Source organism: Pan troglodytes, chromosome 3, assembly GCF_028858775.2.
Source record: "Pan troglodytes isolate AG18354 chromosome 3, NHGRI_mPanTro3-v2.0_pri, whole genome shotgun sequence".
NCBI classification, from domain to species: Eukaryota; Metazoa; Chordata; class Mammalia; order Primates; family Hominidae; genus Pan; species Pan troglodytes.
In genome coordinates, this window is record NC_072401.2 from 130,229,629 (window position 1) to 130,253,663 (window position 24,035).

General features: G+C 36.4%; 1 protein-coding gene across 18 annotated transcripts in view; it reads right to left on the reverse strand.

Annotated features, from left to right (window-relative positions):
- SCLT1 (sodium channel and clathrin linker 1) overlaps positions 1-24,035 on the reverse strand; it is a 223,338-nt gene that overhangs the window by 192,828 nt on the left and 6,475 nt on the right. For all 18 annotated transcript variants that reach the window (XR_010156701.1, XR_010156700.1, XR_010156698.1 and 15 more), the window contains one exon: positions 19,219-19,286. Coding sequence is in view for 12 of the 18 variants with exons in the window: in XM_063809861.1 (XP_063665931.1) it covers positions 19,219-19,286 (68 nt within the window). In the remaining 6 variants the exon portion in view is untranslated. The remainder of the gene's footprint in view (positions 1-19,218; positions 19,287-24,035) is intronic.

Consider the following 24,035-nt stretch of genomic DNA (forward strand, 5'->3'; position numbering starts at 1 on the left):
CCTGCTTTCAAGTTCACAGATTATTTCTTCTAATTGATCAAGTGTAATGCTAAAGCTCTCTATTGCACTTTTCATTTCATTAACTGTATTATGTTGCTATCTTAACATCTGAATCAGTCTTATGTTGCCATCTTAACATATGAAGCAGTCACCTCCTGCGGTCTTTACTGACTGGCTTTGGGAAACAAACAGCTTCACCAAGCTTCTCTTAGACATTTTCAATAGATGTACCCACTCCATACCTTCAGCCATTACCATTTAGGGAGAATTCCTAAGACTATATGCTTTCTTTGGATCCCATTAAACTAGGCTGGGTGTTGAGAATATCCCATGTTTTTTTTTTGTGGGGGTAGTGCCCTGAAATGCTCAAGTTTGTGTGCATTCTCTTAATCCCAAAGAGTTGTGTCAGCTGACTGTGCTTGCATTCCCCATCTAGGGGGTGCACATGACAGCCAGCCATGGGGAAGGAGGGCAGTAATGCATATGAAGAGTTGGAATCACCTGTTGGCCAGCTGGTGTGGTGGTACACCACAGGTTAGGCATCCCAAGCAGCTTATGAGTGGGTCTGCTGATAGAGTCTGCAAAGTGGTTAGTAGGATACACAGCCCTTTCTTGAGTTTCAAGCCCTGACTGTGAGTCCCTCCCTGTTCTCCCTGCTCCTAGTCTCTCCTAGACACTTAGCCAGGCTGATCCCATTATTCTGGGTGAGTCAAAAAGAGGTGGGTCTTTTCGAGTGTCCTGCACAGGTAGAAAAGCCAGGAGCTTACTCACTATGCTCTCACTTCCCTCTGTGGGAAGAATCACAGGTTGAGGGAATCTCTCTTGGAACCGAGCTGTGCCATCTTGGGGCAGGAGTGATGCAGGTGAACTGAAATTGTTCTTACATTCTTCAATGTGTCTATTTTCCAATAGTATTCTGGAACTTCTCTAGCCTTTAAACTCCTAGAAAGGGTGGTTGTCAAAATTGGTGCACTGTGGGGAGATGACAGTAGATAACACTTATTCTTTTATCTAGCTCTCTTTCACCTATTTTCTAATTGAATAGCTGGTTTTGTTTAATTGAATAGCTGGTTTTGTTTTTTCTTGTTTGTTAAACTGTTGAATTTTAAGAGTTCTATATAAATTTAAGATAGTAATAACCAGTCATATATATGGTTTGCAAATTTTTCTGTCAGTCTGTGGTATGTTTATTCATCCTCCTGTAACAGAGCCAAAGTTTTTAACATTAGTAAAGTTCAAATTTTCAATTTATGGACCTTGCTTTTTCCTTTTATGGACCATGCTTGTGATATCAAAAATTCTTTTTCTAGCTCTAGATCCTGAAGAGTATCTGCAACTGACCTTCAAAAATTGTATAGATTCACATCTCCAGTTTAATTCTATGAGCCATTTCAAGTTCATTTTCGTATAAGTTTTGAGATTTTCATTGAGATTATAGTCTGCTTGCCTTCTTTCTAGCTTTCAGCATTGTATTTTTGTTTCACATATAACGTTCAATGCTTTTAGATGTACACAGTTAGAGGAATAAGGAAAAGTACATTTACACTATATTCCTGAAATTAGATGTCCATCCCACAATTTTTATGTGTCTAATTTTTAGTATTCTAAGTTCAAACTATTTTCTAGCTTAATTTAGAAATTTCCTTTGACTAGTAAGCCATTAGAAGCATACTGTTAAATTTCAAAGCAACAGAGGATTTTCTGGTTAACTTTTTGTTGTTGCTTTATAGCTAAATGCCACTGTGGTCAGAAAACAAATTATAAGTAATTTGAAACCCTTAAAATTTGTTGAAATTTATGACTCAGCATATGGTCAATTTTGGCAACTGCTCCATATGCACTGTAAAATAACATGTACTCTATTTTTGTTGAGTTCAGTGTTCTACATAAGTCATTTAGGGGAATTTTGTCAACTGTGCTGTTTAGAACCTTTTATTTTTTTCTTTGCTTATTCTTGCTTATTCTCCATGGTGAAAGAATTCTCCCTTAAAAGTGTATATTTGCTTCTTTTTTACTTTTAGTTTTGTCACTTTTTTCTTTTGTACATTTTGAAGCTTGAAGTTGGGTATAGAAGTATCAAAATTTACCACGGATTTAACTCCTTCACTTATTTATCTATAGTAATATTTCTTAGTTGAATCTATTTCATTTCATATCACTAGGCCTATGTTTGCTTTCTTTTAATTAATATTTTCATGGTGTAACTTTTTCTATCCTTTTCATTTTGAACCACATTGTTGTTCACATAGTTGGTTTTGTGTGTGTGTATGCGTGTGCACTTTAAGTACTTAGAATGTTTAATTTATTCACATTTAATATAATTAATGTTCATAATAAAACAGAGAACAAGAGTTGGCAAAGCTTTTTTGTAAAGGGCCTGACCATAAATATTTGACTTTGTCAATAACATGGTTTTTGTTCCAACTATTCAAGCCTGTTGCTGTAGCACAAATGGAGTCACAGACAATATATAAACAAATGACTATAGCTGTGTTCCAATAAATCTCTATCTAATGAAACACATAGCGTGTGGGATTTGGCCAGTGGGCTATAGTTTGCTAAACTCTAAATTACAATAAATAAATGCATTGTAATTTATTTATATAATGTAATTTATTATAATCAGGAAATAAGTAAAAGGCTCAAAGCACCAATATCCTGCAAGAGTGTACTAAGTTTAAGTTTGACTCATAGAATATCAAAGTATTTCAAGTGTGAATTCTAAATTAGCAATTTCACAACAATTTATTTTCTTTCCAGTTGTAGTGACTAAACCCTATTATTCTGGGAGGGAAACACAAAATAGCAACAGACAAAATTAGAGTACCCAGACACTGAACAAGCTATGCATATATGCAAACTTGATATAGATAAGTCAGTAGGGAAAACATCAAATAATAAATGCTGGAAGCAATGGTTATTATACAGAGAAAAAAAACAGAGCCCTGTCCTAAACAATCCACAATAATAAATTCCAGACTGAATAAAGACTTAAATGTGAAAGGCTCATATATGCTAGTGAGGAACTTCTTAAGACACAGTAATAAAATTCACAGCAGAAAAACATATACATTTAACTGTATTAAAAGTTAAAATTTTTCTATTAGAAAACATATAAACCAGATAAATGAAAGCCCACAATTTAAAGTTTACTATGTTTTAATGACCAAAGGGTATTATTAGAAAAAATATAACAGAGGAAATCTGAGATCAATAACAAATAAAAGCAAGAATAATCTCACCAATAATTAGAGAAATACAAATAAAAACAAAAGTGAGATGTTATTTCACACAAGTCAAACTGACAAAACAAAATATTTGACATTACTACCAAATGTTAAAAGGTTGTTTCACAATGAACACTCTTATAGACCATGAATTAGAATGAAAATTATTGCAACCACCTCCAGCAATTCTAGTAAATCTTAAGATAATGCCAATTTTAGGTAGACATACTAAAAAAAAATCTCAGATGTATATATGGAGACATGTTCAAGACTGTACTGAAACATTATCGCAAAATTAAAGAATTAGACAAAATCTAAATTTCTTTGTCCAGAGAATGGATACATTTTGGTATAGTAATACAATGGAATGTAGCAATAGTTACAGTACATAAACTGGTAAAATATATTTCAAATATTAAAAATAATGTTGAGCACATAATAGCTTTTGCAGGATACATACAGCATGGTATCATCACTTATTAGTTTAAAAATGTGACAAATGGCACTATAAAGTAATTTCAGGTATAATCATATAAAGTATTAAAGCATGAATAGTATTGAAAAACACTAAGTTAAGGATAGTAATTACCACTGGGAAGGGACAGAAGGAAACAGGTGAGGAAAGAAGTGCATACAGAGATTCATTTATTTCTGCGATATTTAATTTCTTAACAAAAATAAAACATAAAACATAACAAAATCTGAAACAAATATGGCAAAAAGTTAAGAACTGACACAATTGGGTGGTAGGTACACAGGTATTAGTTTTATCTTCTATATTTTGATGTATGCTTGAAGTATATAAATTTTTCAAAATAAAGAATAAGATATATAAAGTGTTTAACCTAATTCCTGACAGAGAAAACACTTAATAAATCTTAATAAATCTTGGCTCATTATCTTTTGTTTTTTTCTAAACATGACAAAAAAAAAAAAAAACACCAAATCATTGGCTAACCCAATGTATATATTATAAGCATTTTACCAACATGGGAAGGATTAACTCTTGAAATGCAAAATTTTAAATGATATGTTCACATGGTTCCAGGAGAACTGCAATATGAATTAGGTAAAATGAAAAGGCAATCTTCCATAGTACCTCTTGGTGAACAAAATAATAAATGCATCTAGTAGCCTACATAATTTCAAAAACTGATTTATCCTAGACTACTAAAAATAGTTTATACTTTAAAAAGATTAAGAAGTTTTGTTTGTTTTTTGAGATAGAGTCTGGCTCTGTCACTCACGCTGGAGTGCCATGGAATGATCTCAGCTTACTGCAACAGCCACCTCCCTGGTTCAAGTGATTCTCCTGACTCAGCCTCCCAAGTAGCTGGGATAACAGGTGCATACCACCATGCCTGGCTAATTTTTGTTATTTTTAGTAGAGATGGGGTTTCACCACGTTGGCCAGGCTGGCCTTAAACTCCTGACCTCAAGCGATCCACCTGCCTTGGCCTCCCTAAGTGCTGGGATTACAGGCGTGAGCCACCATGCCTGGCAAAGAAGTAATATTTTAACTTTTTTTTTTTTTTTTAAGTTATTTCTACAGGTTGCTGGGGAACAGGTGGTGTTTGGTTACATGGGTAAGTTCTTTAGTGATGATTTGTGACATTTTGGTGCACCCAACACCCGAGCAGTATACACTGCACCCAATTTGTCTTTCATCCCTCACCTCCTTGCCACCCTTTCCACCTGAGTCCCCAAAGTCCATTGTGTCATCCTTATGCTTTACATCTTCATAGCTTAGCTTCCAATTATGAGTCAGAACATACAATGTTTGGTTTCCCATTCCTGAATTACTTCACTTAGAATAATTGTCTCCAATCTCATCCAGGTTGCTGCAAATGCCATTAATTCATTCCTTTTCAAGGATAAGTAGTATTCCATCACATATATATGTATGTGTGTGTGTGTATATATATCAGTAGTAGGATTGCTGGATCAAATGGTAGTCCTACTTTTAGTTATTTAAGGAATCTCCACACTGATTTCTATAGTGGTTGTGCTAGTTTACATTCCTACCAGCAGTGTAGAAGTGTTCCCTGTTCACTGCATCCACACCAACATCTACTGTTTTTTGATTTTTTGATAATGGCCATTCTTGCAGGAGTAAGGTGGTATCATGTTGTGGTTTTGTTTTGCATTTCCATGATCATTAGTAATGTTGAGCACTTTTTCATATGTTTGTTGGCCATCTGTATATCTTCTTTTGAGAATTTGTCTATATGTATATGTTTCTTGGCCATTTGTATATCTTCTATTGAGAATTGTCTATTCAGGTCCTTGGCCTACTTTTTGATGGGATTATTTGTTCTTTTCTTGCCCATTTGTTTGAGTTTGTTGTAGATTCTGGGTATTAGTCCTTTGTCAGATGCATAGATTGTGAAGATTTTCTCCCACTCTGTGGATTGTCTGTTTACTCTGCTGACTGTTCCTTTGCAGTACAAAAGCCCTTTAGTTTAATTAGATCCCAGCTATTTATCTTTGTTTTTAATTGCATTTGCTTTTGGTTTCTTGGTCATGAAATTCTTGCCTAAGCCAATGTCTAGAAGGGTTGTTCCAATGTTATCTTCTAGTATTTTTACAGTTTCAGGTCTTAGATTTAAGTCCTTAATCCATCTTGAGTTGATTTTTGTTTAAGGTGGGAGATGAGGATCTAGTTTCATTCTCCTACATGTGGCTAGCCAATTATCCCAGCATGATTTGTTGAAAAGGGAGTCCTTTCCCCACTTGATGTTTTTGTTTGCTTTGTCAAATATCAGTTGGCTGTAAGTATTTGGGTTTATTTTTGGGTTCTCTATTCCGTTCCATTGGTCTATGTGCCTATTTTTATACCAGTACCATGCTATTTTGGTAGCTACGGCCTTAGAGTATAGTTTGAAATCAGGTAGTGTGATGCCTCCAGATTTGTTCTTTTTGCTTAGTCCTGCTTTGGCTATGCAGGCTCTCTTTTAGTTCCATATGAATTTTAGAATTGTTTTTTCTAATTCTGTGAAGAATAATGGTATTTTGATGGGAATTGCATGGAATCTGTAGATTGCTTTTGGAAGTATGGTCATTTTCACAATGTTGATTCTACCATCCATGAGTATGAGATGTGTTTCTGTTTGTGTCATCTATGATTTCTTTCAGCAGTGTTTCATAGTTTTCCTTGTACTTTGACTACTTTGTTAGGTATATTCCTAAGCATTTTATTTATTTATTTTTGCAGCTTTGTAAAAGGGGTCAAGTTCTTGATTTGATTCTCTGCTTGGTTGCTGTATAGAAGGGCTACTGATTTGTGCACATTAATCTTGTATCTGGAAACTTTGCTGAATTCTTTTATCAGTTCTAGAAGTTTTCTGGAGGAGTCCTTAGGGTTTTCAAGGTAAATGATCATATCATCAGCAAACAGTGACAGTTTCACTTCCTCTTTACCAATTTGGATGCCCTTTATTTCTTTCTCTTGTCTGATGGCTCTGGCTAGGGCTTCCAGTATGATGTTGAAGAGGAGTGGTAAGAGTGGGCATCCTCGTCTTGTTCCAGTTCTCAGAGAGAATGCTTTCCACTTTTCCCCATTCAGTATTAGTTGGCTGTGGGTTTGTCATAGATGGCTTTTATTATGTTGAGGTATGTCCCTTGTATGCCAATTTTGTTGAGAGTTTTAATCCTAAAGGGGTGCCAGACTTTGTTGAATGCTTTTTCTGCATCTATTGAGATGATCATGTGATTCTTCTGTTTTTAATTCTGTTTATGTGGAGTATCACACGTATTGACTTGCATATGTTAAACCATCCCTGCAGCCCTGCTCTAAAACCCACTTAATCATAGTGGATTATCTTCTTGCTATGTTGTTGGATACAGTTAGCTAGTATTTTGTTAAGGATTTTAGTATCTATGTTTATCAAGGACATTGGTCTGTAGTTTTCTTTTTTGGATATGTCCTTTCTTGGTTTTGATAATAGTGTGATGCTGGCTTCACAGAATGAATTAGGGAGGGTTCTTTCTTTCTCTATCTTGTGGAATAGTATCAAAAGTATTGGCACCAATTCTTCTTTGAATGTGTGGTAGAATTCTGCTGTGAATCCATCTGGTCCTGGACTTTTTTTTTGTTGGTAATTTTCTAATTACCACTTCAATCTCGCTGCTTGTTATCAATCTGTTCAGGTAATCTAATTCTTTCTGATTTAAGCTAGGAGGGTTGTATTTTTGCAGGAATTTATCCATCTCTTCTAGGTTTTCTAGTTTATGTGCATAAAGGTGTTCATAGTAGACTTAAATGATCTTTTGTATTTCAGTGGTGACGGTTGTAATATCTCGCATTTCATTTCTTAGTGAGGTTATTGGATTTTCTCCCTTCTTTTCTTGGTTAATCTTGTTAATGGTCTATCAATTTTATTTATCCCTTCAAAGAACCAGCTTTTTGTTTTATTTATCTTTTGGGTTTTTTTGTTTGTTTGCTTGCTTGTTTGTTTCAATTTCACTTAATTCTGCTCTAATCTTGGTTATTTCCTTTGTTCTGCTAGGTTTGGGTTTAGTTTGTTCTTGTTTCTCTAGTCCCTTGAGGTGTGACCTTGGAATGTCAGTTTGTGCTCTTTCAGTCTTTTTGATGTAGGTGTTTAGAGCTATGAACTTTCCCCTCTTAGCACTGCCTTTGCTGTATCCCACAGGTTTGGTAGGTTGTGTCATTACTGTCATTCAGTTAGAAGAATTTTTAAATTTCTATCTTGATTTCGTTTTTGACCCAATGCTCAGTCAAGAGCAGGCTTACTTAATTTCCATGTATTTGCATGGTTTTGAAGGTTCTTTTTGGAGTCAATTTCCATTTTACGCCACTGTGGTCTGAGAGAGTGCTTGACATAATTTCAATTTTCTTCAATTTATTGAGGCCCGTTTTATGGTCTATTGTATGGTCCATCTTGGAGAAAGTTCTATTCACTGTTGAACAGAATGTGTATTCTGTGGTTGTTGGATGGAATGTTCTGTATATATCTGTTAAGTCCATTTGTTCCAAGGTATAGTTTAAATCCCTTGTTTCTTTGTTGACTTTCAGTCTTGATGATCTGCCTAAGGCTGTCAGTGGAGTATTGAAGTCCCCAACTATTAATGTGTTGCTGTCTATCTCACTTCTTAGGTCTATTGGTAATTGTTATATAAATTCGGAAGCTCCAGTGTTAGGTGCATTTATGTTTAAGATTGTGATATCTTCCTGTTGGATAAGGCCTTTTACCCATCATATAATGTCCCTCTTTGTCTCTTTTAACTGCTGTTGCTTTAAAGTTTTTTTTGTTTTTTGTTTTTTGTTTTGTCTGATATAAGAATGACTACTCCTGCTCGCTTTTGGTGCCCATTTGCATGAAATTATTTTTCCACCCCTTCACTTTAAGTTTATGTGAGTCCTTATGTTTTAGGTGAGCCTCCTGAAGGCAGCAGATGGTTGGTTGGTGAGTTGTTATCCATTCTGCAGTTTTGTATCTTTTAAGTGGAGCATTTAGGCCATTTACATTCAGTGTTAGTATTGAAATGTGAGGTACTGTTGCATTCACCATGCTCTCTGTTGCCAGTGTACTTTGGTTTGTTTTTGCTTTTTTAGCTTATATTTTTGTTTTATAGGTCCTGTGTGATTTATGCTTTAAAGAGGTTCTGTTTTGATGTGCTTCCAAGTTTTGGTTCTGATTTGGAGCTCCTTTTAGCAGTTCTCGTAGTGGTGGCTTGGTAATGGTGAATTTGCTCAGCATTTGTTTGCCTGAAAATGACTGTATCTTTCCTTGATATGATGCTTAGTTTAGCTAGATATAAAATCTTGGCTGATAATTGTTTTGTCCGAAGAGGCTGAAGATAGTGCCCTAATCCCTTCCAGCTTGTCTACTGAGAAATCTGCTATTAATATAACAGGTTTTCCTTTATAGGTTACCTGGTGATTTTGTCTCACAGGTCTTAAGATTTTTTGCTTCATCTTAACTTTGGATAACCTGATGACAATGTCCTAGGCAAAGATCTTTTTGCGATGAATTTCCCAGATGTTCTTTGTGCTTCTTGTATTTGGATGTCTAGGACTCTAGCAAGGCCAAGGAAGTTTTCCTCAATTATTCCCCCAAATATTTCCAAGCTTTTAGAATTCTCTTCTTCCTCAGAACACCAATTATTCTTAAGTTTAGTTGTTTAACATAATTCCAGACTTCTTGGAGGCTTTGTTCATATTTTCTTATTCTTTTTTGTCTTTGTTGGATTGGGTTAATTCGAAGACCTTGTCTTTGAGCTCTGAATTTCTTTCTTCTACTTGTTCAATTCTATTGCTGAGGTTTTCCAGAGCATTTTGCATTTCTAAAAGCGTGTCCAAAGTCTCCCGAATTTTTTATTGTTTTTTTCTTCAAGCTATCTATTTCCTTGAATATTTCTCCCTTCACTTCTTGTCTCATTTTTTGGATTTTCTTGCACGGGGCTTCGCCTTTTCTTGTCCCTCCCTGATTAGCTTAATAACTAACCTCCTGAATTCTTATTCAGGTAAATCAGGGATTTATTCTTGGTTTGGAGCCATTCCTGGTGAACTAGTGTGATTCTCGGGGGGTGCTGAAGAGCCTTGTTTTGTCATATTATCAGGGTTGGTGTTCTGGTTCCTTCTCATTTAGGTAGCCTCTATCAGAGGAAAGGTCTAGGGCTGAAAACTGTTGTTCAGATTCTTTTGTCCCTTGGGGTGTTCCCTTGATGTAACACTCTGCTCCTTTTTCTATGGATGTGGTTTCCTGAGAGTCTATCTGTAGTGATTGCTATCTCTCTTCTGGATCTAGCCACCCAGCAAGTCTACTAGGCTCTGGGCTTGTACTGGGGATTGTCTGTACAAAGTCCTGCGATGTGAACCATCTGTGGGTCTCTCAGCCATGCATACCATGGTATTTGGGATGTCTCCTGGGTCCTGCAATCTGCTTCCTTCAGAGGGTCTATGGGTGCTCTTGGATTTCCTGACTTATTCCTGTAGTCGTTCTGGAGCAAAAATTCACAATGTGAGCCTCTGCATGCTACTCTGTCCATTGTATTTAACTTTCAATTGTTCAAAAGTTACTTACAAAAGCTACTTGGGATGACTGAACAGTTCAAACTTTTAAAATATTACTTCTCAAGTTTCTTAGGAATTGTTATGAAATCAAAATCTTATAAATTCTTATGACTGAAGGTGGGGGATGAATAACATTTTATAAAACAGTAATATATGGGCTAATTGATCTACCCATCATTTATATGGGTTTCCTGATTGTTACTCCTATCACATTTCACTCCATTTTAATTTACCTTATAGATCACACTAATGCCTGCCTTATTCACTATCATATTCCCAGAGTCTAACACAATGTCTCACTACTTATAGATGCACAACAAATTAGTTATAGACCAATGAATAAATGAATTTCTTTCAGATTATTCAGAAAGTCATTCTTTTAAAAATACTTAGCAGTCTACCAATGCTTATTCAATTAAATCCTGACTCCTCAACATAATCATTCATAGCTCTCTATAACTTACTAAACCTAATGTTTTTCATATTCTCTCCTATATGCCAAATACATTATATAAACTGAAATATATTTTATTCCCTAAATACAACTCTCATTTTCTCATCTCCTTTGGCTTCTTATGCCAGTGGGTCCATCTGAAACACTCCCAACCACCTCTAGTTTTGTCTTCATCAAGTTAGTTTGAAATTTCATCTACTCTTCAATGTCCATAAGATATGCTACATTTTCAAGAAACTTTTCCTGATCTCTCCAACTATATTTCTTTTGTCACCCTTAATACACACATTTGTTTTTAATGTTCTTAAGATACAAATAATATGCCGTTTATCTTGTTATTTGATATTTGTCTCATTCCATATTTTTATTAGCCTTTAAGTTCCTACAATATGGTCATTTTATTTTAACTTCATATCACTAAAGCACTTGGCATAATTCTTTCCATAAAGGTAGTGATAGAAAATATTAGTTAAGCTGAATTATGTGAAAACACTGTTCAAAAACTATTTTCTAATAACAATTGCTAAGAAAATACAAACCTAAGAATAAATGACCTAATAATCCAAAGTAATTATAAAAGTTGTAAGATGAGAATAAGCATATGTCAAAACAGAGATAGAAAATCTTTGAAAGAATAAAAATGTTGATTTAGCAATCCTTTTCCATTTGCTAGTGAAACTTTTAGAAGAAAAAACTCCATTACTTAATAACTCGAGCAGTAATAGAAAAAATCATGCTTAGAGAATAAGACTGAAATTGCCTAAAAAACATTTACAAATGTTCTTTTCATTTTCTCTAAAACAAAATTTAAACAAGCTATACTAAATAAAGGAATAATTTAAAGAATTGTGTATTTCTTGAATCTTAAATAACTGATATTGTGTAATTAATTTCTATTTATCTTTTTAAAAATTAGAGACAGGTTCTTGTTCTATCACCCAAACTGGAGTGCAATGGTGCAAGCATAGCTCACTGCAGCCTCGAATTTCTGGACTCAAGAGATCCTCCCACCTCTGCTTCCTGGGTAACCAGAACTATAGGCATGCACCATCATGCCCGGCTAATTTTTTAACTTTTTATAGAGATGGGGTCTTGCTATGTTCCTCAGGCTGGTCTCAAACCCCTGGTCTCAATGATCCTCCTGCCACAGCCTCCCAAAATGCTGAGTTCACAGGCATCAGCTACCACACTGGGTCTCTAATTATCTTTGCTCTCCAGATGACTCCCTGAAATAATGCTGATGGTGTATCACAGAAAAAAATGTCAATAATATTGTATTGTGGTTATGTAAGCAAATTCTCTGGATACTTTTCTTTCTCTAACAAAATTATACACTCTGTAAGCACTCTAAATACAGTTTTGAATGTTTACTTTTGGCTCTCACTCTAATAAATATTGGCTACCAAATATGTAAATTGCATCTTTTCCTCTATCCTTTGGAAGGAAATAAAGTACAGGTTGGCTAGCATTTTGGGAAGATGTTCCTGTACATTTTAAAGGACTGCAGGAAATCTCTTAATCCTTTCGTTTATATCATGAGGAGGTTAATTTTCATCATTTATCAATAAATGTTGACGAACAGCATAAGTAACTGATAAACTTACAGTCAACTCCCTGTAATGTGTTAAATCATCAATCTCCTAGCATCATGGGATGATGCAAAATCATCCCTTCAAGGTTTTACGTGGGTAACTCATCAATAGAGAGTCCAGAATTACAATGGCCAATACAAAAGCTTCAAGCATATATAACTATTTAAATCTAAATTTTATTCATTTAATATGAAAATTAAATAAAACATTCATTTCTTCAGTTGTATTAGCCTAATTTCAAGTGGTCAAAAGCCCCATGTAACTAGTGGCTACAATACTGGACAGTGCAGAATTATATAACATTTCTATCATCAGAGAAAGATCTACTGGACAGTGCTGGTCTAGAAAGCTAATAATCTGATTCAACTCAAACAGTACAGGTGAATTGTTATATTTTATCTGTTGAGTCTTGTATTTGTTAACTCATGAGCAACAGGAGTAGCCTTGCCATTTCTTTAATATAATTTTCAAATAACTATTTTTTAATGACAGTTGGCACAAACTCCTATACATTGTACAAGACATGTCAAATTCTTCCCTGCCTCAAGGCCCCTTCTTGGTCCATTCTTTGGCTCAATCTTCATTTTCTGTCCCAGCTGGAATGTTACTACCTTAGAAAGGTCTTCTATGACCTTTCTATCAAAAATAGGTCTCTACCACCACCACCTCCATAATAACATACATATTAATCTCTATCTCAGCACCCTGCTTCTTTCATAGGATACTGTAATTTTAATTATTTCATTCATTCCTTCACATCTCTTTCATTCATTCACATATCTTCTACAGAAGGAGGATCCTTTGTCTATGTTATTCATAGTCCTGTCCCCAGAGCTTACCTAGCATAGGCATGAACTCAAAATTCATTGAATGAGTATATTAATGTTTGTTGAATAAGTGAATATATTTAGACTATGATGTCTTTCCCCTCCATAGCCACTCATACCTCTTTGGCACTATGCTTTTATATGTATTCCTCCCTTTCTTTTTATTCTACCTTATGTATCTCCTTTTTTCCCCCAGCAGACTATCTCAATATTTATTTGTTTTAATTTGGGGTACAAAGGGTAATGAGTAGAAAAAGAATTCCCAAGCTAGAAGAAGAAAATATTTTTAGGTGAGCTTTCAGAGAAAATAAACTTATTTTTAGTATTCCATTCTGTCCCTTCAGCAAGTACCAAGAGACCAAAGCACTAACCTTAGCCCCCTCAGTAGATACATATACCGGTGTGGCATAGATAACAAAGAGGATTCAATTAGCCTGGGTATGAAAAAAAAAGCAAGTATTCAAGAAAAAAAATGGAATAAAGGACTGGGAAAAAGGGAAATTTTCCACTAAGCTTCTTAAGCAAATCTTTTTCTAATCTTGAATATTTGTCACCTAGTGCCAACTACTGTACTTCAGAGAGCAATGCCACTTGAAATACTTTTTACTTATACAGAAAACACAAAATAATCAAAGACAACTGAATTTTACAACCCTGAAAAAAATCAAGAAACCAGCTATTTAAAATATCTTTTAAAAGTTACATACAAATGTAATGAAGAGAACAGATGATTGAATTATGAAAGTATAATGAGCCAAATATTTAATATATTAAATATATAAGCTATTCAACACATTGGAAGACTTCAAATTTCAGCCTATGTCCACAAAATTTACGTAAAGTATAGTTAGCTACCATAAAGGTAACATAGTCCCCTAAGAACAATAAGCTTCAAAATGGTTATCTTGAGGCAATTCAGAAAACTTACTTTGATCCAAAGCAAGCCTAAATGATCATTATGTAATAACTGCACTAAAGAATTTTCACCATTACACCTAACAAAGTTTATATAGACAATCAAGTTTGAAGTTCCAGCTTAAAATACAAGAAATAAATATCAAACTCCTGTTGCTTTGTTTTTCCAATATCATAAAAAGACTGAATAAAGTATGTTCATTTAACACAACTTCTGGCAATTTTATGGCACCCAATGTAAGGACTTTAGGACTTTATCTTGAAAAATAAAACTAAAAAGTAAGAACTACTTGTATTTCCCAAGCTGACCATGACTTTTCACATCTCCATGACTTTCACTATATTTGACACATAGAGTTGAAATCATGTTGGAAGATAAGTGGGTAGGAGGGAAGGAAAAAGAGGAAGAACATAGTTGTTTCATTCACTCAACAAATATTTATCAAATGCCTACTGACCAGAACTGTTCTAGGCATCTGGGAAACATGGCTAAACAAAAAGGGGAAACACAAATTTATAAAGGATTTCTGTTGCTAGTAGCAACAACTAAGTTACAGTGATAAGATATATGAGCTAGCACTCCTGGATCCCACATACCCATTGATAATGGTTTCCTTCTTCCTTTACTGCAAAACATACTAAAACAAAATAAAAAAAGAAAAAATTCTCTTGAACATTTTTTCAGAAACCGAAGTAATATATGAGGTAAAGAACCCTCTAGGGATGCATTACATATGGCCAAGGATATGGGCATTATTGCTAGAAAGCAGATTAATCTCCTCATGCTGTCATATCACCTCCTCTCTTACTCCTCACCTCAAAACATGCAGTGAAAAGCAAGGTCCATGGGGATGGGAGTCTGGAAACAGCAACATGTTCTGAAGATATGGAGGATGGCAGAGGACTCTTAGGCAGTAACAGTATGTTACCACTAAAGAGATAGGAATCAAGATTTGGTTGCAAGACAACAAGAATAGTACACATAAGAGAAGAATGGTTAGCTTCAGAAAAGTAAAGCAGTTATAATTCTTCCAAAGAGGACAATCTTGTAAAGGAAGATTTGTCCCTACTAGGTCTGCTACTCTTGAGCTTTAATTAGTATAATCACAATGCATAATGCAGGTGCATCTGAAAGGCTAGAGTCACCATTATGCTATCTGTTAAAAACATCTTTCATAATCAAGTCAACCATAGCTTTCCACAGATATGATGCATTACCATGGCCAGAGTCATCTGGGGCTTTAAAATAAAATTTTTTTTTTACTCTTTTGTTCAGGCCTATTCCACAAGACACTAAACAGAAGCAAAAATCTTAAGATTCTGAGCAAAACTTAAAGGCTGTTGGAATATGAAAGATTCTCTATCACTTAAATTATTACAGTTATTAAGTATGCATAAAAATTATATATTATAATAAAAATAATATGGTTATAACAGCAAATAGTGAATGGATAGCTTCAAGACTCTGTGGACTCTGAATCTGGTCTTTGGAAATAAAAGCATAGAGCAGTCAGCTAAATATTGAATATACATTAAAAAATATCTATAAGAATAAGTACTCAAGCCAACCAAATAAACTATTCCTTTTTAATACTAAAAACAAGCTCTTCACTTTTAATACCTTGAAAATAATTTTAGTTCTGCATTAGTCCATTCTTGCACTGCTATAAGGAAATACATAAGACTGGGTGATTTATCAAGAAAAGAGGTTTAATTGGCTAATTGTTCCACAGGCTGTACAGGAAGCCTGGCTGGGGAGGCCTCAGGAAACTTTCAGAATGCAGAAGGTGAAGGGAAAGAAGGCACATCTTACATGACTGGAGCAGGAGGAAGAGAGAAAATGGGGAGGTACTACCCATTTATAAGCAAGCAGATTTCATGAGAACTCACTCACTATCAGGAGAACAGCAAGGAGAAAATTCACCCCCATGATACAATCACCTCCCACCAGGGCTCTCCTCCAACACTGGTGATTACCATTCGACATTAGATTTGGGCAGGGACACAAATCCAAAGTGTGTCACTCCACCCTCGGCCCTTCCCAAATCTCATATCCTCACACTGGAAAATACAATCGTCCCTCCTCAACAGTCCCCCAAGTCTTAACTCATTTCAGCATTAACTCAAAAGTCCACAGTCCAAAGTCTCATCTGAGACAAGACAAGACCCTTCTGCCTATGACCCTGTGAAATAAAAAACAAGTTAGTTACTTCCAAGATACAATGAAGGTATAGAATTGGGTAAATACTCCCTTTCCAAAAGGGAGACATTGATCAAAAGACAGGGTCTACAGGCCGCGGGGCATGTCCAAAACCCAGAAGGGCAGTCATTAAACCTTAGGGGCCCAAAATAATCTCCTTTGACTCCATGTCTCACATCTAGGCAACACTGATGCAAGAGGTGGGCTCCCACAGCCTTGGGCAGCTCTGCCTCTGTTGCTCTGCAGGGTACATTCCCTGAAGCTGCTTTCACAGTCTGGCATTGAGTGCCTGAGGCTTTTCCAGGCACATAGTGCAAGCTGTTGGTGGACCTACAATTCTTTGGTCTGGAGGATGGTAGCTCCCTTCTCACAGCCCCACTAGGCAGTGTCCAGTGTGGATTCTGTGTGGGGGCTCCAACCCTACATTTCCTCTTTGCACTGCCTTAGCAGAGGTTCTCCATGAGGGCTGCGCCCCTGCAGCAGGCTTCTGTGTGGACATCCAGGCATTTCCATATATCCTCTGAAATCCAGGCAGAAGCTCCCAGGCCTCAACTCTTGCCCTCTGTGCACCCACAGGCTTAATCCCATGTGGAAGCTGCCAAGATTTATGGGTTCCACCCTCTGGAGCAGTTGACTGAGATGTTATCTGGGGCCCTTTTAGCCACAGCTGGAGCTGAAGCAGCTGGGACCAGGGAGCAATGTCCTGAGGTTGTACAGGGCAGTGGGGCCCTGGGCCTGCCCCCACAAAATCATTCTTCCCTCCTATGTCTCCAGGCCTGTGATGGTAGGGGCTGTGGTGAACATCACCAAAATGCCTTTGAGGCATCTTTATTGTCTTGGGCATTCAGCTCCTCTTTACTTATGCAAATTTCTGCAGCCAGCTTCAATTTCTCCCTAGAAAATGGGTTTTTCTTTTCTATCACATGGTCAGGCTGTAAACTTTCCAAACTATTATGCCCTACTTCCCTTCTAAATATAAGTTACAGTTTCAGACCATCTCTTTGCAAACACATATGAACTTACACTGTTAGAAGCAGCCAGGCTACATCTTGAGTGCTTTCTTGCTTGGAAAGTTTCCTGCCAAATACCCTAAATCATCTCTCTCAGGTTCAAAGTTCCACAGATCCTTACAGCAGGGGCACAAAGCTGCCAGTCTCTTTCTACAACATGGCAAGAGTGACCTTTACACTAGTTCCCAGTAAGTTCCTCTTCTCCATCTGAGGCCTCCTCAGCCTAGACTTCACTATCTGTATCACTATGAGCATTTTGGTCACAACCATTCAACAAGTCTCTTGGAAGTTCCAAACTTTCCTTCATCTTCCTGTCTTCTTCTGGGTTCTCCAAACTGTTCCAACCTCTGCCCATTATGCAGTTCCAAAGTCACTTCCACATTTTCAGGTATCTTTATACCAATGCCCATTCACTGGTACAAATTTTCTATATCAGTCCATTCTCACACTCCTATAAAGAAACATCTGAGACTGGGTAATTTATAAAGAAAAAAAGGTTTAGTTGGCTCATGGTTCTGCAGGCTGTGGGAGAGAGAGTTTCTGGGGTGCCAGATGAGTTGGTCTCCCCTGTGTGAAACACCCATGGGAAGCCATGGGCGGCCTCTGAGGAGAAAAGTCTCCTTATTGCCTTTATATGTTTATGCCCCGAGAGCGTAACAGCTCAGCGGCATTCCACAGGTTGCCCAGGGAGATAACACTCCCTTGAAGCAGTGGAGTATAATCAAACATCTTGGCTCCTCCTGAAACCCACTCCTACCCATTTCAGTCCCAATAAGTTAAAGATCTTAAGTAGTTTAGACACACACCTTTGCTCAAGGAAATTCACAGAAACTGCCACTGCTATACTTCTTATCGAATGACTCACGAGTTCTCCCTCATGAGCCTTTTCCTCATCCCTTCCTACCCCTCCCATATGCCCTAAGAACAAAGAGCTTGTAAACCAATAAATTAGGTGGAGCCGAAGAGCTCTGGGCCATGAGCAAGCCTCTAACGCTCTGGTCCCCTGGACCCACCTTTTAAACGCTTATTCTGTCTCTTTGTAACTCCTTTGTCTCCGCTGGACTCGGGGTACCTGCCAGGTGGTGTGGGGCTGGTTTCCCCAACACAGGCTATACAGGAAGCATGGCTGGGGAAGCCTCAGGAAATGTTCAATCATGGTGGAAGATGAAGGGGAAGCAGGAATGTCTTACATGGCCAGAGCAGGAGGAAGAGAGAGAATGGGGAGGTGCTACACACTTTAAACCACCAGGTCTCATGAGAACTCACTCACTATCACGAGAAGGGCAAGGGGGAAATTTGCACCCATGATCCAGTCACCTTCAACCAGGCCCCCTCCTCCAACACTGGAGATTACAATTCCACATGAGATTTGGGCGGGGACACAGATCCAAACCAGATTAAGTTCTAATTATAAAATGCATTTATGTAAAAGTAAAACACTCTTATTTGCTTCTATAGAGAGTCACCACTAATCTACGAGCCATTACCTTCCTTTTAATATTCTGTAATGCAAGGTCCACCAATAATTATACCTTTCTGGCTAAAGAATTTTTTAAACACAATATTTAAATAAGATATGACAACCAAGGAAAAAAGATATTTTTAAAAAAACATATATTATTTACAATTTGCATTAGTTTATGCTTCTGTCATAATTTATGAGAATGCAGAGAATTAGAACACAGAACTAGAGGTATATTGAGAAACAATTTTAGGATGTTTCAGAACTCAAACGAATTCTCATTTTAGAACTCAGACATTTTATATATCATATATAATATATAAGCTCCAACTCTGGTTGGGGGGAAAAGGGCAATTTCTATTGTCAAAAGATTTACTTTCATTAAGCAAAAACAAGCTTTCCCATTACAGGAATCAAAGTTGTAAGCCAAGTTTCAAAGTGCTGTAGGCAACTTCACATGAGAATATTCCCAAGTAGAATTTATAATTTACATACCTGTACAGATGAATATTTGGAAAAACTTTCCATTTGATACCGCCTAAAATCTTCATTTAGTCTTCGATCTGAAACAAGCGGGAAAACAGATTTCAGTTCATTGAGTAATGGTCAATTCTTTAAAACTAGAAATACAGTAATTATTTGATGTATCCCATGCAAAACGGCTAGTCTTCACTGCTTCTCAAGATGATGAATCATCAATTTCAATACACCATTTTAAAACTTGAAAATAGGCCCTTTTATATATCTAAGCCAACTAATTACTGCCAAAGTGAAAAAAATAACATCTGCAAAGAACTACCATTTCTGATTTCATAAACATGAAATCTCAGTCTCTGCTGGCTTGCTCTAAGGGTTAATGAAAGTAAAATATATTCTCCACATCTTATTACTACTACTAAAATTGAGAGGCATTGGGAAGATAAGCTATAGTCATATTTTTTAGAATTCTTAAAACCAATTGAAACTCTTCCAGGACAAACCTCCACCTTAAGGAGAAATTGCAGGCTGAAGAATCCAAATTAAACAGGAGTGGGTAAGAGACAATGGGGGAAGAAGACCCAGAATAAAGGTGAGAGGTCTTGGTAATAACAAGGCCAGCCCAGGCCCGGTGGCTCATGCCTGTAATCCTAGCACTTTGGGAGGCCGAGGCAGATGGATCATTTGAGATCGGGAGTTCGAGACCACCCTGGCCAACATGGTGAAACCCCATCTCTACTAAAACTACAAAATTAGCCAAGAGTAGTGGCATGCGCCTGTAATCCCAGCTACTTGAGAGGCTGAGGCAGGAGAATCACTTGTACCCGAGAGGCAGAAGTTGCGGTGAGCCAAGATCGCACCACTGCACCCCAGCCTGGGTGACAGAGTGAGACTCTGAAAAAAAAAAAAAAAAAAAAAAAAGAAGAAGAAGAAAAGAAAAAGAAAAAAAAGAAATAACAAGACCATATTTTTATTTACATCAAGAAAAGTAACATACATACAACATAGTACCCAACAAATTTGCAATCACACATTCTTTTCAAGATCACACAGAACATTTAATGTTGATTATTCACTGGTAAAAGAAAGTCTCAATAATGTTCAAAGGACTGAAACCAAAGACAGTATGTTATCTTACAATAGCACAATTAAGTTAGTATCAAGAACCAAAAAAAAAAAAAGGAAAATCCTCTATATGTTTGGAAGTTCAGAAATCACTTTTGGCCAGGCATGGTAGCTCATGCCTATAATCTCACTGCTTTGGGAGGCCAAAGTAGGAGAATCACTTGAGCCTAGGAGTTTGAGGCTACTTTGAGGCTACAGTGAGCTATGATTGCACTACGCTCCAGCCTGGGCAACAGAGCAAGACTCTATCTCAGAAAAAAAAAAAGAAGAAAGATCTCAGGAGGAATTACAAAATAAATTTTAAAGTATTTTGAAGTGAACAATAGTGAAAATGTGATACTTCCAAACTTGCTTAAAGAGAAATCTGTAGCTTTAATTGCATATACTAGAGAAAAAGTCTGAAGTTACAAATGCATTCCAAGAAGTTAGAAAAACAGCACCAAATTAAATCCAAAGAAAGCCAAGTGGAGTAAATAAAGATAAGCCCAGAAAATAAAGAAATTGAAAATAAACTCACAAAAAATGATAAAAAATATGATCGTCTCAAAAGTTGTTTTAAAAAAGCATCTGATGAAATTCAAGATATATTCATGATAAAGCCTTATCAAAGTAAGACTAGAAGGGAACACTGTTATTATAATGAATGCTTATGTAAAATACACAACAAACATCATACTCATGAGTAAAAATGTTGAAAACTTTCCCTTGAATTAGGAATCACATAAGGATAAATTCTTATGACATTTACTCAACACTCTATTGGAGGTCTAAGTTAATGCAGTAAAGCAAGTAAAAGACCTAAAAGAGACAAAGGCTGGAAAAGATGAAACAACTGTCATTATTCATAGTTATGAGTGCATATGTGATTAATCCAAAAAAACCACAGATACATTCTTAAAAATCAATCATGAAGATTAACAAAGTTGTTGGATACAAGGTCAATATATAAAAGTTAATTATATTTCTAGATACTGGCAGCATAAAGTTAGAAAACAGTAAAAGATGCTATTTATAATACCATAAAAAAAATCAATGCCCAGTAATAAATACAACAGAAGATGTTTAAGACCCCTACACAGAAAACTATGAAACGTTTCTCTGGAAAAAACTTTAAAATTCATATGAAACCAAAAAAGAGACTGAATAGCCAAAGCAATCCTAAGCAAAAAGAACACACCTGGAGGCATCATGTTTCCTGACTTAGAACTACACTACAGGGCCACAGTAACCAAAACAGCATGGTACTGGTGCAAAAAACAGACACATAGGCCAATGGAACATAATAGTGAACCCAGAATTAAGGCCACATACCTACAACTATCTGATCTTCAACAAACCTGACAAAAACAAGCAATGAGGAAAGAATTCCCTACTTTAAATGGTGCTCGGATAACCGGCAAGCCATATGAAAAAAGACTGAAACTGGACTCCTTGCTTACACAATATATAAATAATAACTCAAGACGAATTAAAGACTTAAATGTAAAACCCCAAACTATAAAAACCCCGGAAGACAACCTAGGCAACACCATCTGGACACAGGAGTAGGCAAAGGTTTCATGACAAAAATGCCAAAAGCAATTGCAACAAAAGCAAAAATTACAAATGGAAACGAATTAAAATAAGGAGCTTTGGCACAGCAAAGGAAACTATCCACAGAGTGAACAGACATGCTGCAAAGTGGGAGAAAATTTCTGCAAACTGTGTATCTGACAAAGGTCTAATAGTCAGCATCTATAAGGAACTTGAACAAATTTACAAGAAAAAAATCCCATTAAAAAGTGGGCAAAGCTCATGAACAGACACCTTTTAAAAGAAGACATATATGCGGTCAGCAAGCATACAAAAAAAGCTCAATATCACTGATCATTAGAGAAATGTAAATCAAAACCACAGTGAGATACTATCTCACACCAGTTAGAATGGCTATTATTAAAAAGTCAAAAAATAACAGATGCTGGTGAAGTTGTGGAGAAAAAGGAACATTTATACATTTTGGTGGGAATGTAAATTAGTTCAACCATTGTGGAAGACAGTGTGGCGATTCCTCAAACACCTAAAGACAGAAATACCATTCGACCCTTTAATCCCATTACTGAGTATACACCCAAAGGAATATAAATCATTCTACCACAAAGACACATGAGCATGTATGTCCATTGCAACACTATCCACAACAGTAAAGACATGAAATCAACCTTAATGCCTATCAATGGTGGTCTGGCTAAAGAAAATGTGGTACATGTATACCATGGAATACTATGCAGCCATAAAGAAGAACGAGATCATGTCCTTTGCAGGAACATGGATGGAGCTGGAGAACATTATCCTTAGCAAACTAATGCAGGAACAGAAAACCAAGTACGGCATGTTCTCAATTATAAGTGGGAGCTAAATGATGAGAACACATGGAGGGGACCAACACACATGGTGGCCTATTGGAGGGTGAAGGGTGGGAGGAGGGAGAGGATCAGGACAAGCAACTAATGGGTATTAGGCTTAATACCTGGGTGACAAAATAATCTGCACAACAAATGCCCATGACACAAGTTTACCTATATAACAAACCTGCATATGTACCCCTGAACTTAAAAGATAAATTTAAAAAAAAGAAAAACTTAAAACAAAAAATTAATCACAATACAAACCTCTTTTTTTTTCCCTGACAGAGTTTTCAATTAAGAAAAAAACTAGATCTGTGTCCTCAGTAATTAAAATAGGATAAGAAGTAAATTATGTATTAATAATGAGGGAAACACTTTCAATCTTCATAGATTGACTATAATCTGGAGAAAATTTTACTGTAACTTAAATGTTATTATTTCCTTCATTCTACAAGTACTTATCTGGCTTGTTTAATTTGCGTTTCCTGGATACATGAAGATGCTGGTGTATGTATGTATATATAAATGTATACACACACACATTCATTGTTAGTTTCAATTTACTAATATTTTATTTTGGATTTTAGTTCCAACATGCATAAGTGAAACAGGTTTACAGTTTTCCTTTCTTGCAAGTATGCTTTTTGTGTAGCAGTTAAGAAAAGAGACACTGAAACTAGACTGCCTGGGTTCAAATCCCAGCTCAGTCACTTACCAGCTCTGTTAACCTTGACTTTGTGAAGGCACTTATCCAGAGGGTTCAGCTATCTATAGGTACTAAACAGCATTTGGTATGAGAACTGTAAAGGCAAACCAACCAATCATGGCATGAGGTGTTACTGGGCATCAGCTATAGAAAAGCAGGGGTATAATCATATTAAGATTACTGACAAGCGCAGAAGGACTAATGGGCAATGGTTACAGCCTGTAAAAGACACCAGTAAAAACAAACTGGGAAGCAGTCAAGGTGGTAAAGAAAATGAAGGGCTCAAAGGATAGAGGTCTGAGGAGGTCAAAGAACAGTTACAGTAGGAGTAAGATACTTGAGTTTAAGACATCAAAAAGTAGGGCAACTTGAATAGGACTTCTGCTTATACTCAAGAAGAAATAACATGGACCACTTTTCTGCCTGACACACACGAAAAAGCAAGCAAAAAAATCATCAATACCTTATAGTACACTAGACATCAGACAATGATAATCAGAGACAAGAAACAAATGAGGTAAGCCCTATGATTGCCCCACCTTAATGACTTAAGAGACTTTCCAGGGCCATGACACAGGGGGAGGAAATGCAAGTGGAGACCACTGGACTCTTATTAAGAG